The 23743-nt window shown below is 38.6% G+C and overlaps 1 protein-coding gene across 2 annotated transcripts in view; it reads left to right on the top strand.

The window, feature by feature from the left end:
* The window catches only part of tyro3 (TYRO3 protein tyrosine kinase), an 83317-nt gene that overhangs the window by 7706 nt on the left and 51868 nt on the right, over nt 1-23743 (top strand). Inside the window, exons 2-3 of one of the 2 annotated variants that reach the window (XM_008104326.3) lie at nt 6033-6240; nt 12436-12536. In XM_008104326.3, the coding sequence (XP_008102533.1) occupies nt 6033-6240; nt 12436-12536 (309 nt within the window). The remainder of the gene's footprint in view (nt 1-6032; nt 6241-12435; nt 12537-23743) is intronic. The other variant, XM_008104332.3, reaches the window with a different exon arrangement.

Here is a 23743-nt window from a genome sequence, read left to right as displayed (position 1 = left end):
ACCTTCTAGCTTGTCAGCATCTCCCTTAAATTGCGGTGGAATAAACTGGTGGTGGTGGTAGTGGGTTGGACTCTGTTTTTTGGTCTTTAAATAGAGATGGAATGGGCATTTTTAAGGAATGATTTAGTTGTGTATTCTTACATGGCAGGGAGTTAGACCAGATGGCTCTTAATGTCTCTTTCAGTTTGAAATTTCTATGATACTGTGAGGGGTTAATTGTAAAATAGAACAAAATCAACAGAAGTGGCTGTTGGAATCTTTCTGGGTAGCAAAGTGGTGGTGTCGACATAGTGAGTCTTTTTAGTTCTACTTTAATTTTTATTAATTTTTAAATTGACTGTATTTATTTTATGGGTTTTTATATTATTTTTTTGAGTGAGTGGCCATCTGGTGTGTCGCTTACTGAGTACGGAGCATTTGTATAATAAAGTGAAAATGTTCTTTACCCCCTTCACATTTCTTTATTTCTTGGCTTCTCTTTCTCTTTTTCTCTTGCTTCTGTAGGTCACATATCTTAAACATTTGTTGTTGTTGTTATTATAATTATTATTATGGTTTTTTTATATCCTGCTTTTTCTCTCCACAAGAAGACTCAAAGTAATTAAAATTATTTAAATGCAATTTAAAATCTACAAATGTACAAACATTAAAACAGAATTAAATATAAATGGGTTTTTTATTTAAAAAAAATCACAGCTAAAATCCATTAAAAAATCAAATCTAAAAACCACAACATCCCCTGACTTGATCTTTAAAAACCACCTTCTTTAAAAGCCTGCAATTTGTTAAGATTTCAGCAAGTAGTTTGGAGTTAAAACTCCATTAGCATTTCTCCTTATTAACCTTTACCTAACAATATGTTTGAAGGGTGAATGAACACTGTGCATGTTGGTAGGAGTCAAAATAAAATAAGAGATGCAAATAAATGAAAGAACTTATGTGAACAGATTGCAAAATGGGATCCCATTAAAAGAACATTTTTGACTGAAAAGTATTTTTAGAGAACTTTACAAGTATTACAGAGGAATGAAGTTGATAATCTTTCCAAATTTGAAGGAAGCCCTCCACTTTTGGAGGGTGCAATATAGAGGGGAAACAGATACAGTCTTCTGTATCACTACAGAACAGTTAAGGGCAACACTACTGCTGATGCACAGCTATCTGCCATGCACTCTTGGAAGGCAATGCAGCCCCAGGCAGGACACTGGAGGAAACCTCACAGAGACATAAGCAGCTTTGTATTGGTCACTTGCTGTAGATTTATTTCCCGGAAAACACTCTACTTGGCATTAGTGGAACAGGTGAATATATTTTCCTCTGTGTACAGTGAATGGCTCAGTAATTGCCTGTGGAAACATAGGAGAAATGTGGGGATGAATTTTGGGTACCACAAAATTCTGTTTACAATGTGTTTCTTGGTTACTTGTTGCATAAAAGTGAGAATGAATGCTCTTTTCTCTATGGTTTTCTACTATACGTACCTCAGATTTGCTTCAGTGATGCCTCCCCGATCTCTATTTTTTCACCTGCTCGGAAAGAAAGATTAGACAATGCAACAGCAGTTAGCCCTGCAGTGTAGAGTTTGGTTCAAAACATACCTTCTAAAGGTGAACTATATTGTCTATTTTTTCTGCTTGTTGTATTCTACATAGTCTTGCTCAACTCCTGAAAGAAAAATGTATAACATATGTTTGACTAGCTGAGGCAATACATTATGCCCTGTTGTGCCCTGTTGTTCTCTATCCAAGATAGCCTCCAAATTCCTGTCTCTACCACTCTTGTCCCTACACACACACCCAGCATAAAAGTATTAATACCATTAGGGCAACAGTTTCATTCTGGGTGTTTATATGAACTGCACAGGAACTACCTGGTGTGCTTAGTCCTATCTCCAATATAAGCTTAGCGGATGCCTCCTTTACAATTCAGAGCAGATTGATCAAAGCAGGCACCACTGCCAATTTCCTCTGCCTTTCATGCACAACTTGTGGTTTCATCTTCCCAATAATAAAATATCAGTTTACTAGTATAAGTGAAAATCCACATTTATTACAACTCTCATTTCTAAAAGTATAGGTTGGATATGTTGAAATGCTCTTATCTGGTTTCATGAGTATCTTGGTTGCAGATGTGTGCTTTAAGAAAATGAAAATTACAATGTATCTACACACACTGTATATACTTAGTACTTCAATTCTGCCTTTATAATTTATCTTGGCTTTCAAGGAGAGCTGAGGCCTGATTTGCTCTAGGACCCATTTATTTGTCTTTTTTGATAATCAAGAGTATTGGCAGAACTTTCCTCCAGGATTTCTCAAATGTTGGTTTCTCCTTACTGTCTTTTCATTGCCAAATAAAAACAGCAGGTATTTTGCAACTGGTAATTTTATAGGATTTGTGTTTCATACTGCACTACTTTTAATCTATGCTTCTCAATTAATGTTCTATATGGTTAAAATTCTATATGCAGTTTATTATTATTTTAATTTTGTTGTACGTTTTTAGCTATAAGTGGCTTTGGTGGCATTTCTTTTTATTCTGCAAACTGGCTTAAGTCCCACTCTTGGGGAAAAGGTAGGATATAAATAAAAGAATTGTTTGATTGAGACATGATTTCCTTCTCCTCCATGGGTTTTCATGAATTGCAACTGACTTGGATGGAGAGCTTCAAATTATTAATTGCACCAATAACTATGAAAGAGTATACCATGTTTACTCAAATCTAATGGTCACTTTTTTGCTAAATTACATAGCCAAAAGTGAAGTGCCCATTAGATTTTATGTCTCATTAAAATTGTGCACGTAAACACACCTGCACCCCCCCCCCCCGGGCTGGGCTAAGGCTGACAAGCTTACCAGATTCAGCCTAATGGAGGGGCATGGCTTTCCAACTGGCCTCATTCATGAGGCCTTCAACCCTCTCTCCCCAGTTTTGAAGTTTGTGAATGAAGGCTTAGTTGGGAAACTACCACAAGGCCAAGACTAGCGGGTTCACCAGCCTCGGCCTGATGGAGTGACATGGCTTCCCCTTGCCTGTCAACTGTTTTGAGGTGAGCAGTAGAATGGCTGACAGGCAAGGCACACATTACATTCAACAATGAATCTTTTTCTTTCTTTCTTTCTTGCAATGTGCACCTTTGAAATTGAGGTGCACATTATAATAAATGGCACATTATACTTGAGTAAATACGGTATATACCCAAGGCTTAAATATGACAACCTATCAATGCATCTGAGAATGTGGGTTGTAATCCATGAAATGTCATGCTAAAAAAGTTAGTAAGTCTTAAAGGGATTCCATGACTTCTTTTTTATCTGACTCTTCTTTTTATCTTCATACTTCATTTTTTTCATTGGGTTGTGAAACGTTAGTTGCTCCATCCACATGCAAGTAGATGTTCTTTGCACTCTAGATATTAGATCAGAAAGATTCAGCCTTATAGCATGTATTTTGATATCGGAATACTTTTTCTTGTCTGAGGCTTTTATTTTTATTTTACTGTGCTGAGAGAATTAGAATTCAGACTCATACCTCACAGCCTCTGAGGATGCCTGCCATAGATGTGGGCGAAACGTAAGGAGAGAATACTTCTGGAACATGGCCACACAGCCCGAAAGACATACAACAACCCCAGAATTCAGACTGTCTCTATGACTTTTGTGATGGAGGTGCAGAAGCTCTGAATAAACTACAGTATCACATTGTACATTACTGCCAGTGACAGGACTGAGCTGTCAGCAAAGACAGGACTCTAACTGCAGTTGATGCCACAACCCTCTTATAAAGGAGTTTTTGCTCTTGCAAGGGTATCACTATACCAGTGCTATGGTTTGCTGATATTGTGGTGCTTCACCTGCACAGTTTAACTTAGGATTGATTGTGTTCCTCTCAGGTCCATCTCATATAACATATATTGCATGTGCCAGTGGAAAAATAGGCCTTTTGAAACTGGCTTGGTTAATAGCGGTAATTTTGAATTCTGGTAATGATAGACTGCGCGCGGGGGGGGGGGGGGGGGGTTGGAGGGAATCTTATCAAACTTCCTTTGGGATTTTTTAAAGACAGTGCAGACTTGGGGCTAAATTCAACGCACCAAAATAAAAAAAATATTCTAAATGGTCAGTAGCAAGTTCCATTCATTTCAGTTCCTGTGTTCCAGTCAGATCCGACATTACAGGAATCACATTGCTGACTACAGTTTCTGGAAAAATAGATTGGAATTCCATTTTGGTGTTCAAGGATTATCTTTGGCTATTGTGTAGGTGAATTGAGTTTAAGGACTCCTCCTCTAAGGACCATACTTATTTTATAGTCAGGGTTACCTCCATTCATCTGGTGATTCAAATCTCCTCTTCAATCCAGACCAAAAAGACACTTTTTATAAGTTTTATAACTATGTGCGAACTTACATATGTTCGTACTTAGCAGCATTTCTTGTAAAATAACACGTATAGGATATTTCTTATGTAAAAATCACAGTTTAAGAGCATGTTATAGTGAAGGGAAGTATTACTATAGCTATGATCAGTTTATTGGCTGCTGTTAAAATGAACCAGCATAGTGCAGTGGTTTGAGTGTTGGACTATGACTCTGAAGGCTAGGGTTCAAATCCCTGTTTAGCCGAGGAAATCACCTGGAGCAGTCACATTCTCTGAGCCTCAAATTCCAAAGGGAATTTGCAAAACCAAATTTCCTTTGAAAAGGTCTTGCCAAGAAAATCTCATGGGGTACCATAAGTTGGAAACGAGTTGAAGACACACAGTAACAAATCACCAAAATAAGCATGTTGGAGGATTAGGTAAAACAGCATTGCATATAATATTGGGAAAAAAACCTATCTTTATATGTAGCTAATTTTATATCCACCTTCTTAGTTACATGCTCAGAAGGGTTTACAGAATCAGTGCTGTACAAATCTATCACACCACATGGCCACTCCTATGATGGAAGCCATCATTTTAACTGCTGGTTCTTCCCACTCTGCTGAAAATATTTCCCAGTCATTACTACAGGAATAATTAAGGAAGGTTGAAACTGGCCCTTATGTCTTTATCTTCTATTTTACTCCACTTTGCCATCTTGTTTATTTTCTTCCTTGCCACATATGTTCATCCTTCTTCCAAGTTCACATGCCACCTGCTTTAGTATTGATACATGCTAACATCTTCTAAGTATTTCACATCTTATGGAGACAGTTGCACTCCAACCACCTACTTAAACACATTTGAAGGCCCTGAAGCTCACTCTGAGTTCATTTACCCCAAAGAAAATCTGAGAAACACCACCACCTGCAAATGAATTAGTGACACCCATCCAAGAATGAGATCAGAATTTGGCACTGCGTCTGGGTTTCAGGGTTGCCTGGCTACTGACTGAAGTAATCCCACACCACATTTAGAAATAAGGGAAAAGTATGCTTTGTAAATGGTTAGTTTCTTTTCACTGCAAAGCTCTCAATCAGTCTTTATTTCTATAGTGTTTTCGCATTGTTTAGGAGCTTTTTGCAATGAAAAGAGAGTGAATATTGAGCAACCCCCTATGTTAATGACTGTCTAAAATGTCAGCTCCTTTCATAGGTATAGATTAAAAGAATTATTTCCCAAGAGTGCATGAATATTACCTGACAGTTAAACATCTAGAGTAAATTTTGAGCATTGTACCACTATTCCCAGAACAACACATTCAAAAGCATTGCCAGGGTTCTGTTGCAAGGATGTCCTCTGCATCTCCATCTACCACTGATAGATTGCTACTGTATGAATTTCAGCCTGTATGGATTTCACCCTGTTGATCTTCAAAATGGCATGTTGCTGATTCAAGCCCTGCGTGGATTTAGCCATTCCTGTTATTTTGTAATGGGAAATGTGTTGCTCCCATCCTATAATCATTCCAAAAATATGATAAAGCTCCAATGAGGTGTTTAGGTGGCTGTACACTTTGTTCTTTCACTGTATTTCACTGCAGGCCACCCCCTAACCTTGATTAATTTGCTGCACTCCCAACCTCCTCGCTCCCTCTTGTGGGTGTGGAGAGGAGGGAGGTTGTTTTCTTTCAGGAACGAAGGTTACTGGAATGCCAATCAAACTGAAGGTGTCTCAGGGGCAGCCGGTAAAACTGAATTGCAGCCTCGAGGGAATGGAAGATCCAGAGATGCTGTGGATCAAGGATGGAGCTGTGGTGCAAAGTGTAGACCAGGTGTACATTCCAGTAGATGAAGAACACTGGATTGGTTTCCTCAGGTAGGAGTTGTATATATGATATGGAATGCCAGGTTGTATTGTTATTCTTATTATATTTAACACAACCTGCCTTTCTTTCACAAGTCGTGGATGACATACCATAATTCACCACATAATAGTCGCATTTTCCCCTTCAGCCGAGGGAGGGCTCCTAGCTCTCATCCCTTCACCTGCCCATGCACCTGCCCCTCAGGAGCTAAGGAGGCTATTCCAAGAGGAAGATGTGCGGGCAGGGATGCAACTATTATGTGATGGATTTTTAAATACCAAAATCGGGACCCCAAAATGGGGGTGCAGTTACTATGTAATGGCGACTATTATGTGATACAGTACGGTTTTTTCCCAGCTTTTTATACTCACAATAGCTCAGTGAATTAAGTTAAAGTAGTAGATAATAACTCAGTCCATTTCTGCCAGTGAGCTGTCCAGACTTGCAACAGTATTTCATATTTCATCTAAAGCTTCTTACATTGTTTAAAGTTATTGGCCCCTAAATATTTCATGCCAAGATGTCTAGGAATACAAATAACAAATTCGACATTTTCCTCATACAGTAGAGTCTCACTTATCCAACATAAACGGGCTGGCAGAATGTTGGATAAGCGAATATGTTGGATAATAAGGAGAGATTAAGAAAAAGCCTATTAAACATCAAAATAGGTTATGATTTTACAAATTAAGCACCAAAACATCATGTTATACAACAAATTTGACAGAAAAAGTAGTTCATTACACATTAATGCTATGTAGTAATTACTGTATTTACTAATTTAGCACCAAAAATCATGATATATTGAAAACATTGACTACAAAAACATGTTGGATAATCCAGAACGTTGGATAAGTGAGTGTTGGATAAGTGAGACTCTACTGTATTTGTAAACAATAAACCATAATATTTGTGCTTTCAAATTTTCAAAGCATCCCATATGCATGATCTAATTATATAACCTACAACACTCAGTAATCAATATTAATGTCCCTAGTGCTGCAGATGAATGCGCTGGGGCTACATAGCTTGTCTTAGGTCATCTAGTCAGCTCATGGCAGAAGCAAGACCAGAGCCAGGAACTTCTCGATTAACACTAAACCAGTGGTTCTCAACCTGTGGGTCCCCAGGCGTTTTGGCCTTCAACTCCCAGAAATCCCAGCCAGTAAGAGCATACAAGCAACTATTTGGTAAACCATCTAACCATAATATCTTTTGCACTCATATTTATCATGTTCTAGGAGGTTAAAGACACCAGAGGGGATAGAGCTATATCTGAAATTGCCAAGAGGCTAATTACCTACGAAGTTTGTAAAGAAGAAATATTGTTTTTGTGGTTTATTGAAGTAATACTTAAGGAAGATGGGGCATGCACCCCAATTTTGAAGCTTTGGGAGGTTTGTTGTACAGCAAGAGTGGAGAACATGTAGCCTTCCAGATGCTAATATATTCCAGTTCCCATCAATCTCAGCTAGCATGGCTAATAGCCAGAAATGACAGGGATTATAACCAGCAGTATCTGCAAGTTCAAAGGTTCCCCACCCCTGCTGTGGGTAGAAGTGAAGTAAGCTGAGAATGTTAAGGTGGGGAGGGGCACACAGAGAAAGCTGAAGCTACAGAAAAGAGGCCAAACTTTGTGTAGCAAAATCTCTGTTCTTCTACCATTCAGTGAATGAACTGTGTGTTTTAAGTACAGTTGAAATCCCTTTGGTAATTAGTTTTCAATTTGACATCAAACTGTCTTCAGCCTCTGTATCTTAAAAATTAGTTGGAAGTAAAGGTGGTTGGAGAAAAGCAATGGCATGCCTTGAGTGCAGATATAAGGGAAATTCCTCAGAGGGTCTTAGAAATCCCTGACTCGGGGCAAAATGAATCTTGGTACTGTACAGGAAATGAACATAGTATATATTGGGACAGCACTGACATACAGGCTGGGTTTAATTTGGGGGACAATTCAAATTCTAGGAAGAAATAAAATTGAAATAGTGCTAGGCATACAAAAACTTTGTTTCATTCACGAAATTATGATTATGTATAAAATTAACTTCAGGCTGTGTGCATAAGATGCATATGAAACATAAATTAATTGCATTACATCTCCAAAATACCTCATGTATATGCAAATACCTCAAAATCTGGGAACACCCCCCCCCCCCCCCAAAATCCTAAATACTTTCTGATCCCAAGCATTTCAGATGAAGGATACACACAACCTTGTATAATGATTTCTGAGGGTACATAAGCAATAGAGATGATTTTGAAAAGTAGGAAGCTCAAAAAATTCCTATGGAAGAGAACGTCCATAGAGTAGAAACTGCCAAAAGAAAATAAAAGTTGCAAGACAAGGTGAAATTTGTCCAGAAAAAGTACTTCACGATAATAAAGGCTTCAGGGGAAATATAAAGCCCAGAGAAAAGAAGACAGGGAAGTGATATGATAACCATATTTAAGTATCTGAAAGGAATATCTCGAAGGCTGTCTTGTGGAAGATGATCATGTTTGCTATTGCTCTATAATGTACAACCCAAACCATTGTATCTCAGTTATTTCAGTTCATTATATTTCCTAACAGCATGATCTGTTTGGCTATGGAATAGGCTACCATAAAAAGAGTCTTCTTTGCAATAGGGTTTTAGTCAGAGATTGGGTCGTCCCCTGTCAGAGATACTTTAGCTGTGGATTCGCACACTGGGAGGTCAGACTAAAAACATTTGGGGTCTCTTCCAATTCTATGCTTTTATCCCAACGTTTCATGTGTAATTTGCGCACAAAAAAGGATTTTAGGTAGGGACTTCATCTCAAAAAGCTAAGAAAGGTCTTGTGTCCTATTGGGAGAGTACCTCAATAAACTTCTCATGCTCAGATTAATTTCTAGATAAGGTAAAAGGTAAAGGTTTTCCCCTGATATTAAGTCTAGTTGTGTCCGACTCTGTGGGTTGGTGCTCATCACCATTTCTAAGCCGAAGAGTCAGTAGACACCTGCAAGGTCATGTGGCTGGCATGACTGCATGGAGCACTGTTACCTTCCTGCTGGAGCGGTACCTATTGATCTACTTACATTTGCATGTTTTCGAACTGCTGGGTTGGCAGAAGCAGGAGCTCACCCCACTCCCCAGATTCAAACCGCCAACCTTTCCGTCAGCAAGTTCAGCAGCTGAAAGGTTTTGCCCACTGCACCACCGGGGGATCCTACATAGGCAAAGATAAAATTGTTTTTGACTGTTTCTTAAAGTAGTTTCACAATCCCTGATGCCATGATTGTGCTTTTCCTGCATGGCAGGGGGTTGGACTAGATAGCCCATGTGGTATCTTCCAATTCTATTGTTCTATTATTCTATTATCTGAAGTGAAATCCACAAAGATCCATATCTAGAGTTAAAGATATAAATGGAATATATTTTGAAAATATTTCAAGTGATGCATTTACAATGTGTCATTTTCTGATCTGAGAATCATGTTTCTTGCATACTAAACTTGGATGTAGCATAAGGGATCATTTTTAAATGATAGGCATAGTGACATGAAGCCACAAAAGCTTCGCAAGATGATTTGTCATGAAAAGTCCAGAATTCTCGCTCCCATATTTATTTATTTATGTCTCCTATTTGTAGGCTGGTACTTATATTTTAAAAAAACAATAAAATGGTTAACATATAATGTAACATGACTTGATACAAAATATCCAGGTCTTATGTATAACAGCTTTTGGTAAATTGGCTGCTGAATCGACCAACCCAATATTTTATCACACCTCGTGGCATGATTAGCAGAGGTAACTCAAGAGAGTATTCAGACCTTTAATTTCTCAGTGTGATTCCATAAGATCAGGGTTATGCAGAACTGGCAATATGCATTGTGTTCGCCACTCGTGTTTTTTGTCTGCTGTATCTGTCATTCTAATACGGGAGACTTTCTTCTTCCAACCCTCTCAATTTGTAATATCCTTTCTGAAGGCAAAGGAAAAAGAAAGCTTCTTCCTGTTTGTTCAGACATGTTCTGCAGCAAAATGGGAAGGTTAGAATTAGAGATGCATTGAAACATTCGTTGCGCTAATTTATTCCAAACATGTCCCTTTTTTCCTTGTCTCTGACTAAAAAGAGATGCCCTAATTAAAATCAGACTTCTGAGGGCAGATTTGAATCCTGTTGGGAGGGAAGAATGTGTCATACAAACCAAACCTTAGTCATCCCCCACAAAAGACGTTCCAGAATATTTACTCCATCATTTAGAACAAGCCAAGCGTGCTACACTTGGACTGATCAATATAAGGTACAATATTAAAGGGTAGTTTTTCCTTGGGATATGTACATTTCTATGTCTATGGGGAAGGGGATTATCTTTTTTTCCCCCTTGGTACTGTTTGTGAGTACAGTGGCTGCAAAAGCAATTGCCAGATGTCTACAAGGATTCTCTGTTCCCAATCACCCCTCCCTTGAGGCCTTTTGAGTTAATAGTTTCTTTAGATTCTTGGATTCCCAGCAGAAAAATCACTTTGTGCTTCTGTAACTGCTTGCATTGGAGAAAAATAATATATCACTGCATCATAACCAGTGGTTATGGTGTAATGCAGTTATGGTGTAATGCAGATAGATAGATGGATGGATGGATGGATGGATGGATGGATGGATGGATAGATAGACAGACTGACCTGGTACCACTTCCACCCTGAGTTGGAATCATACTTGTTTCCATTAATCATACTTCTGTGATATGACAAAGCTAGAAGTCAACAGGTTCTGACTTTGTCTTGCACTTGCCACAATATGGAGCTGTGCAGTGTTCCTCTACTTTATAAATGCCTGTGTACAGTATCTTATAACTTACAAATTATTACAACAGTACTTTTCAGTGAACACTCGAAACACCTCTCAATCATGCATGTATTTTGTGTGGATATGTTTTTGACATGTGTGCGTTTTCTCTTTAATTACAAAAGCAAAGATCATTAAAAGCCTTGTTAAGTTTACACTATGCTGAGGAAGGTCAAAGGAGATATTAAACACTTGTCATCAGTGTTATGAGGGAATGCTTTCTCCACCCTTTTAAGTTGCTTAAAATGAACATGTTTGCTTTCGTTGCATGTTTTCAGACTCTATAGGTTGGGGTGTTTTTACAACCTTCAATATGAGAGCGAATAAATTGTTAGATAACTTTCTGACATTCTTCAAGCAGAACTGCATGATACTTGGTTTATTAATTTGCATGAACACTTCTACTATTTTCCTCAGCTTCTTCGAGAAGAGCAGTACATCCTTTATTTTCTATCCTGCAGAACATATTTTATATCACTTACATAGTACCATGTCATTTGCAATGACTGCCTGATATCTTCCACTAAAGAAATCCTCTCTGTTTCTGTATTCTATTCCTACAAACATTTTAGCTGAAATGATCTCAAAATATGGCTTTTACTTTCTAACCATATACAAGTGAAAAGTGATATAACCATAGGGTCACAATATCAAATGTCACAACAAATACTAGGAAACAGTCACTTTTGTTATATGAAAAGCTGTATCCTTACAGCCATGCATTAATAATAATGAGACCCCCCCTCTCAATCTTTCTCTCATACACACATGCACACAGAGGCTGAAAGGCCACAGTAACATAATCTTAGACAGAATATAATCAAGGCAGAGAAATGCCTTACTTTAGGACCAAGGAGAACTGCTGACCATCATAATAAAATAGTCAGATTTTTTAAAGAGGCAGGAACACAATAATAAAATAATAAATGTAATGCACAAAATTAACTTAGAACAAATTGAATTGCTCAAGTAAAAAGGTTTTCCTGACTACTGAAAGAAATACAGTACTTATAGTAGGTGAATCTCTTTAGCCTTTGCAGCTAGAAACCCAAAGATGCCCACTTTTTGTTTAATACTGTTTGTGATAAAAGGGGGCATTTGAAAAATAGCTTCTTCAAATTCAAAGGAGAGGCAGCTTGGTAAGGGAAGAAGCACTCCTTTATATATTGATCTTTGTGTGTCAGTATGGCTGTCTTCAAAATACAGTGTATATATGAATGTTGATAAAGAAGGAAAATGTCTCAGAGTGGCTCTTCCATTTCAGGAATTTTTTTGAAGTGGTGGTACATTTGTTGATCACTGGATAATTTTGAGATGCTTCATGATAGCTGCTATCTATCTGTGTACAATATTTTATAGAATATCATAATTCCCTGTTCTCTTCTAATTCTTTAGCTTGAAGTCTGTAGACCGGACAGATTCTGGGAAATACTGGTGCCAAATTGAGACCAATGGTAAAAAGGAAGAATCGCAGCAAGTGTGGCTCATTGTGGAAGGTAAGGAGACGTGTCTCTACCTCTTGTCAATTTCATGTAGAAAAAATGACAGGTGAATAAATGACTGATTTTGGCTAACTGCCAATCTGTGTGCAGCTGTGGCCAAACAATGATGCTGTCACAGTGTGCCAGAAGAGAATGGTAGCTACAGCAAGGACCGGTTGCTCTGTCTTTAATTATAAATAATGTGAAACTACTGTGCTTCATTTCTTGACTTGTGTTCAAAAATATTCATGGAAAATTGCTAAAATATGCCTGCTAGCATATCTTTTTGTAATGTCAGAATGATTGGTACAATGTCAGGCCTATTAACTATGGAGAAGGTCCAAAGAGATTTCCAAAATATTCATTCTGACAGAATAAAGACCTTCATTTTCCTTTCCTCCATACACACAATTTCATAACACAAATAGGGGAATACAGTGATAATAAAATAATTTTTGGAACACTCTGACAGGGGGCTCAAATCTACTTATACTTATTGGCTGGATAGTTATTTGATCAAGCAAAAAAGAAGATGGGATAATAGAAAGATGGAATCAGAGATATGCTAAATTCTAGGACTAGAGTGAGTAGAATAAAAAGCAGGGGCCAAAATCTATTCAAAAGGTGGGGTGAAAATTAGGTAAGATATGTGATAAGATGTTCAAACTAAATAGGGAGATCTTAGAATCATTACTTTATCTAAAGGCTGGAGTATTTCCACTGACTTTTGAGGACAATTACCCATTCTAACCTTTTTGAAGTCCTACAGTCAACTATCAGTAGTCAGGCCAGTATTTGAGTCTAGAAGACAGCCTTTATATACCTATCCAGGTCTGGCTGGCTCGGGGTCCTGAGTTGTGGGAGCTTACCACTACAGGTTCAAAATCTCCCCTGATAGAGAATTATTGTTTGATGAGTGTATATATCTTTTTCATGCTTAGGTTTTCAAATAATCTGATTCTAATGCTGGGAAGAACCACATACGATTTTCTGTTGTTGTGTGACTTTGAGTCTTTTCCAACATATGGCGACAGGTGAAACTTTTTTTTAGTGTCAGGAGCGATTTGAGAAACTGCAAGTCACTTCAGGTGTCAGAGAATTGGCCATCTGCAAGGACGTTGCTCAGGGGACGCCCAGATGTTGTGATGTTTTACCATCTTTGTGGGAGGCTTCTCTCATGTCCCTGCATGGGGAGCTGGAGCTGACAGAGGGAGCTCAGCTGTTTTCCCTGATTTGAACCGCCAATCTGTTGGTCAGCAGTCCTGCAGGCACAAGGCTTTAACCCATTGCATCACCGGGTCTCCAGACATGTGATACTGTCATGGGGACTTCTTGGCAAGATTTGTTCAAGGGGATTTGCCTTTACCTTCCTCTGAGGCTGAGAGAGAGTGACCTTACCAAGTTCGCCTAGTGGATTGCCATGATTGAGTGAGGATTTTAACCCTGGTTTCTAGACTTCAACACTCAAATCACTGCAACATGCTGCACCTGAATTTCCCTACTTATCAATGTATTAGGTTTTAAACATTAGTTCATCTTAAAGCACTTTAGAAAAAGACTTGTGATTTTATTTCCCAGCTTTACTTAGACCGTTCTCTGTTATTTTACACCTACTGCTTGCCTAAATCCGGAGGGCATGCAAAATAGCACTCTGGCCAAATAGCAATGTGACTGTGTCATGCACAGCTATACAATTTTGAGTAGGTGGCTGGTTTCTTGTAGCTTGCAGTGGTTGGTCTTCTTTGGGCTATAATTATTGCAGCTCTCCTAAAACTCACCGTGCTGGACCAGGACTGTATCTGGAAGAGATTCTGCAGTTGCAGCAAGGTTACATTGCTGATGCAGTAAGCAGTACTCTTTTGTCTGACTCACAGATGAATCAGTGTCCCAGCATGGGCTCAGGTTCTGTGCTGCTTCAGATATTTGCCTTTTTGCATGAAGAGCCTTAATCTTTCCTAGTCGTTAGAGATTTCAGAATATGTGTGTCTCTGTGTGTGTGTTTTGCAATTGCGGTTGGTGCCCAGAAATAATATATGTGGGATGTGTGGATGCTCTCAGCTACACTGGAGAGAAAGGAGCTTATGGCACATCCAGAAGCTTATGGCATATCCCTGAGCTATAGTGTGAACCCAGGTTCTCTTTTATCTTTAATCTGTCAAAAGAAGGAGGTGTGTGGGAGAAGGAAGCGATTTTTGAAGAGCGGGCGATAATTGGAGGAGATCTAAGGCAAATATATGTCTGTGTTTATATGGATATATATCACCAAACATGTATAGTCTCCTAGTGCCCGTTAAATACATTAGAACACACGTGCAGTACAGATTTATTTATTTATTTATTTATTTACTCTATTTCTACCCCGCCTTTCTCTACCCTGCAGGGGACTCAGATTCCCTGATATGGGTCTCCTTACTTTAGCAAAGCTTCTTTCATCCTTCCCTTTCTCTGGGTTGCATTCCTGCATAAATACTCATCCACATAGATCAGAGATTGAGAGGAAGCTTTTGTTGAACCCATTGTATGTTCCTTTTAGCTGTTCTTCACCTCTAGTGTATCTGAATGGAAAGGAAAAGCAGTTGTATGAACCATCATGAACAGAAGAATATTGGATGTAGGGCTGCACTTTGTCTAGAGACAGGTTTGAAAATTTTCAACTAAAGCATATTTATTTTAATCAAGGGTCAGTGAGGTGCTTTCTATTCAATCCAGTTGTCTATGGGAAGAGATTTAAGGCCAAGTTATGAAGGGCATGAAAGATGAGCTTCTGAAGGACATGCAAAGTGAGAGCTAAAACAGCCTTCTTTACACAGTAAAACCTCAAGGTAGTTTTAAAAGATAGAGAACAGAAAATGCATTGATAATAATTATAAATTATTCCATTTGTGTTTAGTGCTGAGGAAACATGAATTTTGCACCTCAGACATCAAAAAGCCGCCCTGAGACCCCTCGGGGAGAAGGGTGGGGTAGAAATATTGGAAATAAATAAATAAATAAATAAATAAAATGACCAGGGTGATTTCTGTTCCATCTCTAAGCTAATTTGTAGTTTTTGTTTTTGTTTTTGAAGCAAAAAAGTAATTTAATGGCTTTTTCTTCTTTGTCAGGTTACGTGGCATTATCCTGGATGATATTCCCCTCCCTTGTACAGCTCATAACATGAATCAGAGCATGTGCATTTCCCAATATTTTTGGTCATTCACAATGGAAAGCACATGTAAATATGATTGAAGAACATAAAATCAAACACAAATAGGACAAACACGTATTATCAATCCAGATTATTCTAACCACAGGCGTGACATTTTATTCATGTAGGCATCATTTGGGTGTAACATTTCTTTGTGAATGGATAAAGATGGTCTAAATGAGAATAGTGTGAAGCGGCAGGGACATTGCCAGTCTCTATCTTGGATTGGAGTGAAAATACTGTCTGATCTCAGCTATTGTTGATACTTGGTTATGCTATGTTGTATTAAAATAATTAAAACAGATCTGATTTATTCAGATGTTGTGATGTAGCTATCTGCAAACAAAGTAGCTTCATCCAGATGACATCTCACATAGAATCATAAAATGGTTATGAATTCCACTTTACAAATGTGCTCTCCACATGAAGGCATCCCCTGTTAAAGATACTTGCTGTCTTCAAAGCGCTGTCCAGTCTATACTGTGTTTAACAATAAACAACTATAGAACAGAAGAACAAAGGCCATGAAATTGCCCCTGAAGTACAACACAGTGGTTATATTATCCTCACTGTGGATATATATATATATATATATATATATATATATATATATAATCAGATTCTAGATTATGGACTTCTTGTCTGGACATTCCCTAAGGGCTAGATTAGGTAATTATACCTCTTCAGCTCTCACTCTCAACACTGGGGTGCCACAGGGCTGTGTGTTGAGTCCTCTGCTCTATACTTTGTACACATATGATTGCACCCCCATCCACCATAGCAATATTATTACCAAATTCACAGATGATACAACTGTGATGGAGTTTATCTCTGAAGGGGATGAGTCTGTCTATTGGGATGAGGGGGATCACCTGATCTCGTGGTGCGGGGACAATAATCTGGTTTTTAACATCAATAAGATCAAGGAACGCATTGTAGATTACAGAAAAAACAGACCAGAAATCCAGACCTTGGTCATAAATGGAGACCAAGTGGACTGCATGACCATTTTAAAGTTCCTGAGTGTCAATCAGAGGAGGTCCATCAGCGAGGCCAATTAGCACATTGTTCTCCAGGGCGCCGTGGAGGTGCCCCGCAGCAGCAGCGGCGGCAGCCCAAAAAGCGATCTCCACGCCGCTTTTCTGCTTTGCAGAGTGGAGATCGCCTTCCTGGCCAGAAGGGGGGTGATCCCCACTCTGCAAAGCAGAGAAACCCCGCTTTTCTGCTTGGCGAGGCAGAAACGCAGCTTTTCTGCTTGGCGAAGCAGAGATCAGCTCTCTTCTGGCCAGAAGGGAGCCAATCCCCACTTCACCAAGCAGAAACACCGCATTTCTGGTTGGCAAAGTGGAGATCACTTCCCTTCTGGCCAGAAGGGAGCCGATCTCCACTTCGCCAAGCAAAGATATTATTATTAAAATTATTAAAATCTAACTTTTCTGCTTGGCGAAGTGGAGATCAGCTCCCTTCTGGCCAGAAGAGAGCCGATCTCCACTTTGCCAGGCAGAGAAACCCCGCATTTCTGCTTTGCAGAGTGGAGATCGCCTTCCTGGCCAGAAGAAACCCCACTTTTCTGCGGAGTCCGCCCTTCTGAAGCCCACCTCGGCCCTTCCGGTGGGCCGGACAGGCCTTCTGGAGCCCGCACTGGGCCTTCTGGAGCTCGCATCAGCCCTTCCAGTGGGCTGGGTGGGCCTTCTGGAGCCCACGTTGGCCCTTTCGGTGGGTCAGGCGGGCCTTCTGGAGCCTATGCTGGGCCTTCTGGAGCCCGCTGCCGTCTGTTGGAAGCAAGGCAAGTGGGGTTTATTTGTCTGTGGAATAATGTCCAGGGTGGGAGAAAGAGCTCTTGTCTGTTGGGAGGCAGGTGTGGATGTTGTAATTAATCACCTTGATTAGCATTTAATGGCGCTGTGGCTTCAAGTCCTGGCTTCCTCTTGCCTGGGAGAATCTTTTTTGGGAGGTGTTAGCTGTCCCTGATTGCTTCCTGTTTGGATTTCCCCTGAGTGTTGTTCTTTATTTAGGCTTTTCCTTAATTCCTCCTTACTATCCAATATTTTCACTTATCCAATGCTTTTATTTTGGTTTATTATTGGTTTTGGGGGGAGGGGGTGCCAAAATTTCTGTTCGCCTATACTTGAAAATTACCTTGGACCTGCTCTGGTGTCAATGTTAAGGAGGATCTGACCTGGGATATTCATACAACAGCATTGGTTTAAGAGGGCCCAGCAGAAACTGTACTACCCGAGACTTCTAAACAACCAACAACTGAATGAAAAACCTGTGGGGACTTTCTATTGCTGTGCTATAGAGAGTGTCCTAACCTACTGCATCTGCCTGTGGTTTGATAACTGCACAGTGGCGGATACGAAGGCGCTCAAAGGGTCACCACTACTGCACAGAGAATCATTGGTTGCCCCCTCCCCTCTTTGGAACAACTTTATAGGTCCCACAGTCTTAAGAAAGCTCAGAGTATTCTTGGGGATCCATCTCACCCAGCATATATATTTTTTAATTATTGTCATATGGCAGACAATACAGTGTGACAAGGACAAACAGACTGAGAAATAGCTTTTATCCTATAACTAACTATATTGAACTCCATGGTTTCACATTAATGTGCCATTGGAGGCTGTGTGGTACTGGTGGGGGTGTGGAGGGATGGATGTATTATTTTGTGAGTGCTGGGGAAGGCATTTAATTTCGTTGTGCAATAGCACAATAACAATAAAGCTATTTTATTCTATAACTGTTTAAGTTACAGTCAGACTATTCATCTATAAAATCAATTAGCCTGTTCAGAGTTTCTGCACATCTGTTTTCCATCATATCCTTTTTATTTTAGGGGATCTTTTTCCTCTTTTGCAGCAATGAGAAGGGACCACCCTGATTTGGACTTTTTAAAAAATTGATCTGGCATAACTACTTGCAGTATCTTAAGAAGTCCTCTTCATCCAGATTTCTCCCTAAATTATCAGATCGTGTTTGCAAAATGGACAAACTTCCATTATTTCATTTCTGATTCTTCAGCTTACCTGGAATACCACATAGTTTGCCGCACTATTCTCTTGGCATGCTTAGTATTAAAAAAATCTGGATATAGTTTATTCTGTGAATTATGCAGCCTCTGCTTTCATCATCTGAAATCTAAAGGGCAGACTATACAGCTTTTACCTTGTGAAAGAAAAAGCTTACTTAACTTAGAGCCAACACTGGTAGAGGGCTATTGGATTTGGCATTATGAGATGCTTCTTGTTTAGAACCGAAAACAATGAGCTGTTATTTAAAGTTTTTTTTCAATGTTGAAACCTGGTTCTGTCTTAGATAAAACTGCTGTTACCTGATACCTGGGAAAATTGCACCACAATTGCTAAACCAGGTATTACATTAGAAGTAGGGAAGCAGAAGACAGCCAGGGAAAACTCAGTCAGCAGGCCATCTTCCTGCCGCCAGACTTCTAATTTAATTTAAAAGTGCATGAATCTGTTGCATGTTTCTGCTGTGGAAGTTACTATGTTATTCTCCCAGGTATCAAACTACATATGTATATGACATATGCATGAAACTTGAGATAGTCTGGCTTATCAAAGACTACAGAAGACCATTAATGAATCTAAGGCCGCACATGGTGAATTTCTAGCTATAGAGATAATTGAACCAGGGATTTTGTAGCTCATAACTCACATAATTATCTTCCACTCTCTCGCCCTCTCACAGACACAAATAGCAGAAAGATGAAATTTGTTTAATGACAAAAATGTTTTAACATGTATTAAAACAGTATTAAAGTGTTAAAGAGCTTGAGGATAGCAATGTTTCTGTAGCTCCTCCTAATATGTAAGTGGTTGATTTTATTTCCTTTTATTTAAATTTAAATAGCTAACTTAAAGAGTTTGTAACATATAACACAGGAAATGGGAATGGTCAGATATTGTATAGAAATAGCATAACATATGACCACACTGATATTACCTAACATCCAAAAAGAAACAAGGCCCTTTTCAAATAACATTGCCGTGTACCCAAGCTAGTCTATTCATAAAAATCAGTTCATTAAGAGTGGCAGTGGTGATGCATTTGTAAGATAATACTGGTAAATTATTAAAATCTAGTTACTAAAACTATTCAAACCAGGTCAATAAATCGCAAAAGCTATATATAAAAAATAACATTAACTGTGCATCTTTACTCCAATGGTCAATGCTGATATGCTTTAACTGTTATTTATTTTGAAGTTATTGTTATCTTTTTAAATTAATGAATTAGTGGGAGAAATTTAACTTGTGTAGTATTCCTAAGCTGTGTAGCGAAAGCAGGAATACCTGCCTCACTATCACCATCACTCTCACAAAAAAATACAAATATCAAATTCCTCTGGATTTACCTCCATGAAAATCTATGTTTTGACATGTTCTGGTATTTCTTCTTCCAGTTTTGAGGAACAGAAGATCAGATTTTCACAAGGTTTCCACAACTGAAATGAGAACAGAGGTGGTAAAGTGTGTAAAATATTGGATCTAGATTTCCGATTTAGATTTTTAGGTTTGAAACTCTTGTTTAAACTTGTATTGTAAGATGTTTTGAGTCTCATTTGGGAGAGAGCTGGGATATTGTTAAACAATTAATTAACAAAGGCAGATATTAAATAAATAAATAAAGATAAATAAAAACATTTATAAATTTTTGTACAACAACTAATCATTCAAGAATCGATTAAGTAGAGCCATTATATTTTGAACAGTCATAGGATTTGAGTTTTGATTTACAATTCCCAGAATCCCAACCAGTATGCACAAAAATGTGATTTTTCTGAGGCATCTTCATAAAGTCAAGTATTCTACACTAGCTACAGTTTTCATACATTTTTCAAGAGCAGCCCTGAGTAGAAAACAACAAGTGGTGGAGATTAAAGGACTGCTTTACGTTGAGATACTGCATTGAGAAAGGCATTGAACTCAATAACCCACGAGGTCCCTCTAATTCTGTGACAACACTGATAACTTGTCTATTTCAAGGTGAGCAAGGCTGGGGGCCAGTTTCTCCAGTCTCCAATGCAAGTGGAGGATACACATACCCACAAGCTCATTTTACCACCAGAATTCATCAATGCAACAGTCACCAAAAGGAAGAACAGAATGTGCTTTCAAACAAGACATGCAGGGAATTTGTGCTTGTTTTGATAAAGAGTTGGACTTCCAGTAGTGCAGTTCTTCTTTAAAGCAAGAAACATTTTCCCTGTGGAGTTCATTTCAGAATTTAAGGCTGGGTTTACCTTTGATGCAGTCAGACAAATAAATTGCAGCAGTGAGCAATGCAGCATGAGCTGTACAAAAGAGGATGTGCATCCTTCATGCTGCCTGTCTTTCTCTGTGAAATACAGGTGTGTGCACTGAAACCATTAATCAGATTATAAGGAACTTGAAAGCAAGGACAAGTCTTCCTGCTTAGACAGGGGTCAGGACTAGCCTTAATTTCATTTCCTTGTGATGTCACTGTTCAGTTATTACTTTGAGACATAATCCACCCCAAATTAAGCACTTTTAAGCTTCTATGGTTTCAAGGTTAGGAATGTGATGCACATAAAAATCTTTAGCTTTGGCTATGTCCATAGATGTTATCTTGAACACAAATTGGTAGATGGAATTCAGAACCCTTTGCAAAACACAATTAGAATGATGCAAGGTTGTATATGGTTTATTGGGTAGAATACACCCATACAAGCAAAACTCAGTTGAGGATAAAAAATTTCATATTCAATACCAGCTTTAAAAAGTACAAGAATGAGCACCACATCCAAGGTTCATCATTTTTAAAAGGGTGGATACATAAGTAAAAGCCTTAAAGCATAAAGAACTCTATTTTGATTTTGTGAGTGCATTTTATAGTGTTACTTTTAAAAGGAAAAAAAACTTACATGTAGAAGTGTAGTTTAATCTTTATGTTATACACTTAAATTTTAATTGTTGTGAAATATGACGGCCTACATATCTCATCTTCTATCTTCTATATATAAGAGTGATGGAATCACGACAGCGGACAAAACAACAAAACTAAACACCCCACAACCTCAAAAATTGACAGCACAACCCCTCATCCACGTCTCTAGGTTGATACAACAAAAGGAAAAGAAAAATAAAGTCCTAATTAGAAGGAGAGGAATAATTGTTTTTATCCAATTGCTGCCAGTGAGAAGGCTAAGCTCCGCCCACTTGGTCTCCTAGCAACCCACTCAGCCCAGGGGACAGGCAGAGTTAGGTCTGACTTAGGCCTCTTCCACACTGCCGATAAAATACAGATTAATCAGATTTTAACTGGATTATATGGCAGTGCAGACTCAAGGCCCTTCCACTCAGCTATATAACCCATTTGTAATCTTATATTATCTGCTGGATTATCTTGACTCCACACTGCCATATAATCCACTTCAGTGTGCATTTTATACAGCTGTGAAGAAGGGGCCTCATATAATTCAGTTCTAAGCAGATAATATAAGATTATAAATATACAGTAGAGTCTCACTTATCTAACATAAACAGGCCGGCAGAACATTGGATAAGTGAATATGTTGGATAATAAGAAGGGATTCAAGAAAAGCCGATTAAACATCAAATTAGGTAATCATTATACAAATTAAGCACAAAAACATCATGTTATACAACCAATTTGACAGAAAAAGTAGTTCCATATGCAGTAATACTATGTAGTAATTACTGTATTTACAAATTTACCACCAGAAAATCACAATTAATTTAAAACACTGACTATAAAAACATTGACTACTAAAAGGCAGACTCCATTGGAGAATCCAGAACATTGGATAAGCGAATGTTGGATAAGTGAGATTCGACTGTAATATGAAATAATTACTGTAATATGAAATAATACAAAACAATATAATCTCTAAAACCAGGACAGTAAATAAAAAGCAACACTCTGAAAGCAGGGAAATTGGGAATTCCACAAAGGAAACAATCAGGGCCAGCTAACACCTCCCAAGAAAGGATTCTTCTAGAAAGGAAGCTAAGAAGGGAGTGAAGCAGTGTGTATTACCAAAGTCATTATTATTATCATCATTACTATTATTATTATTATTATTATTATTATTATTATTATTATTATTATTATTATTGTGTTGCTGTAAACTGTGAAAATGAATACAGTCTGACTCCAAGTATTCAAAAACACTAAAATCAGAAAATATAAAAATTACTGTAGTATAATAAAACACAACAATACAATCTCTAAAATCAGAACACTAAATAAAGAACAACACTCTGAAAACACGGGAATTCCATACAGGAAACAATCAGGGCCAGCTAACATCTCCCAACAAAGTATTCCCATCACCAAAGTCTGGCAAATCCTCTACTTTCTGAGGGCCACAGATAGTAGAAGCACATAAATATCGCAAACACCACCACTCTGAAAACAAGGGAATTCCAGACAGAAAACAATCAGGGGCAGCTAACACCTCCCAACAAAAAATTCACTCAGGCAGGAAACAGCCAGGCTTTAAATCTGCAAGGCCATTACATGCTAATCATTTTTCCTAATTGCAGCATTCATACTTGCCTCCAACAGACAAAAAAAATCAGAAATATTGTATATTCACAACCTTTACGAAATAATATCCACTGATGGCACAGCGTGTTAAAGCGCTGAGCTGCTGAACTTCTGGACCAAAAGGTCGCAGGTTTGAATTGGGGGAGCGGACAGAGCCCCCACTATTAGCCCCACCTTCTGCCAACCCTAAAGTTCAATAACATGCAAATGAGAGTAGTTGAATAGGTACTGCTCCAGTGGGAAGGTAACAACGCTCCATGCAGTCATGCCACATGACCTTGGAGGAGTCTACGGACAACATCAGCTCTTCGGCTTAGAAATGGACATGACCACCAACCCCCAGAGTCAGACACGACTGAACTTAATATTAGGGAAAACCTTTACCCTTTACCTTAACTACCACCAATTCCTCAATACTTTATTTCCCATACCACCATACTTCGCCACAGCACCGCATGGCTGGGCACAACTAGTATGGCAT

This window comes from Anolis carolinensis, chromosome 1 (assembly GCF_035594765.1).
Source record: "Anolis carolinensis isolate JA03-04 chromosome 1, rAnoCar3.1.pri, whole genome shotgun sequence".
NCBI classification, from domain to species: Eukaryota; Metazoa; Chordata; class Lepidosauria; order Squamata; family Dactyloidae; genus Anolis; species Anolis carolinensis.
Note: the sequence above shows the minus strand (reverse complement) of the source record. Positions and strands in the feature narration are given on the sequence as shown.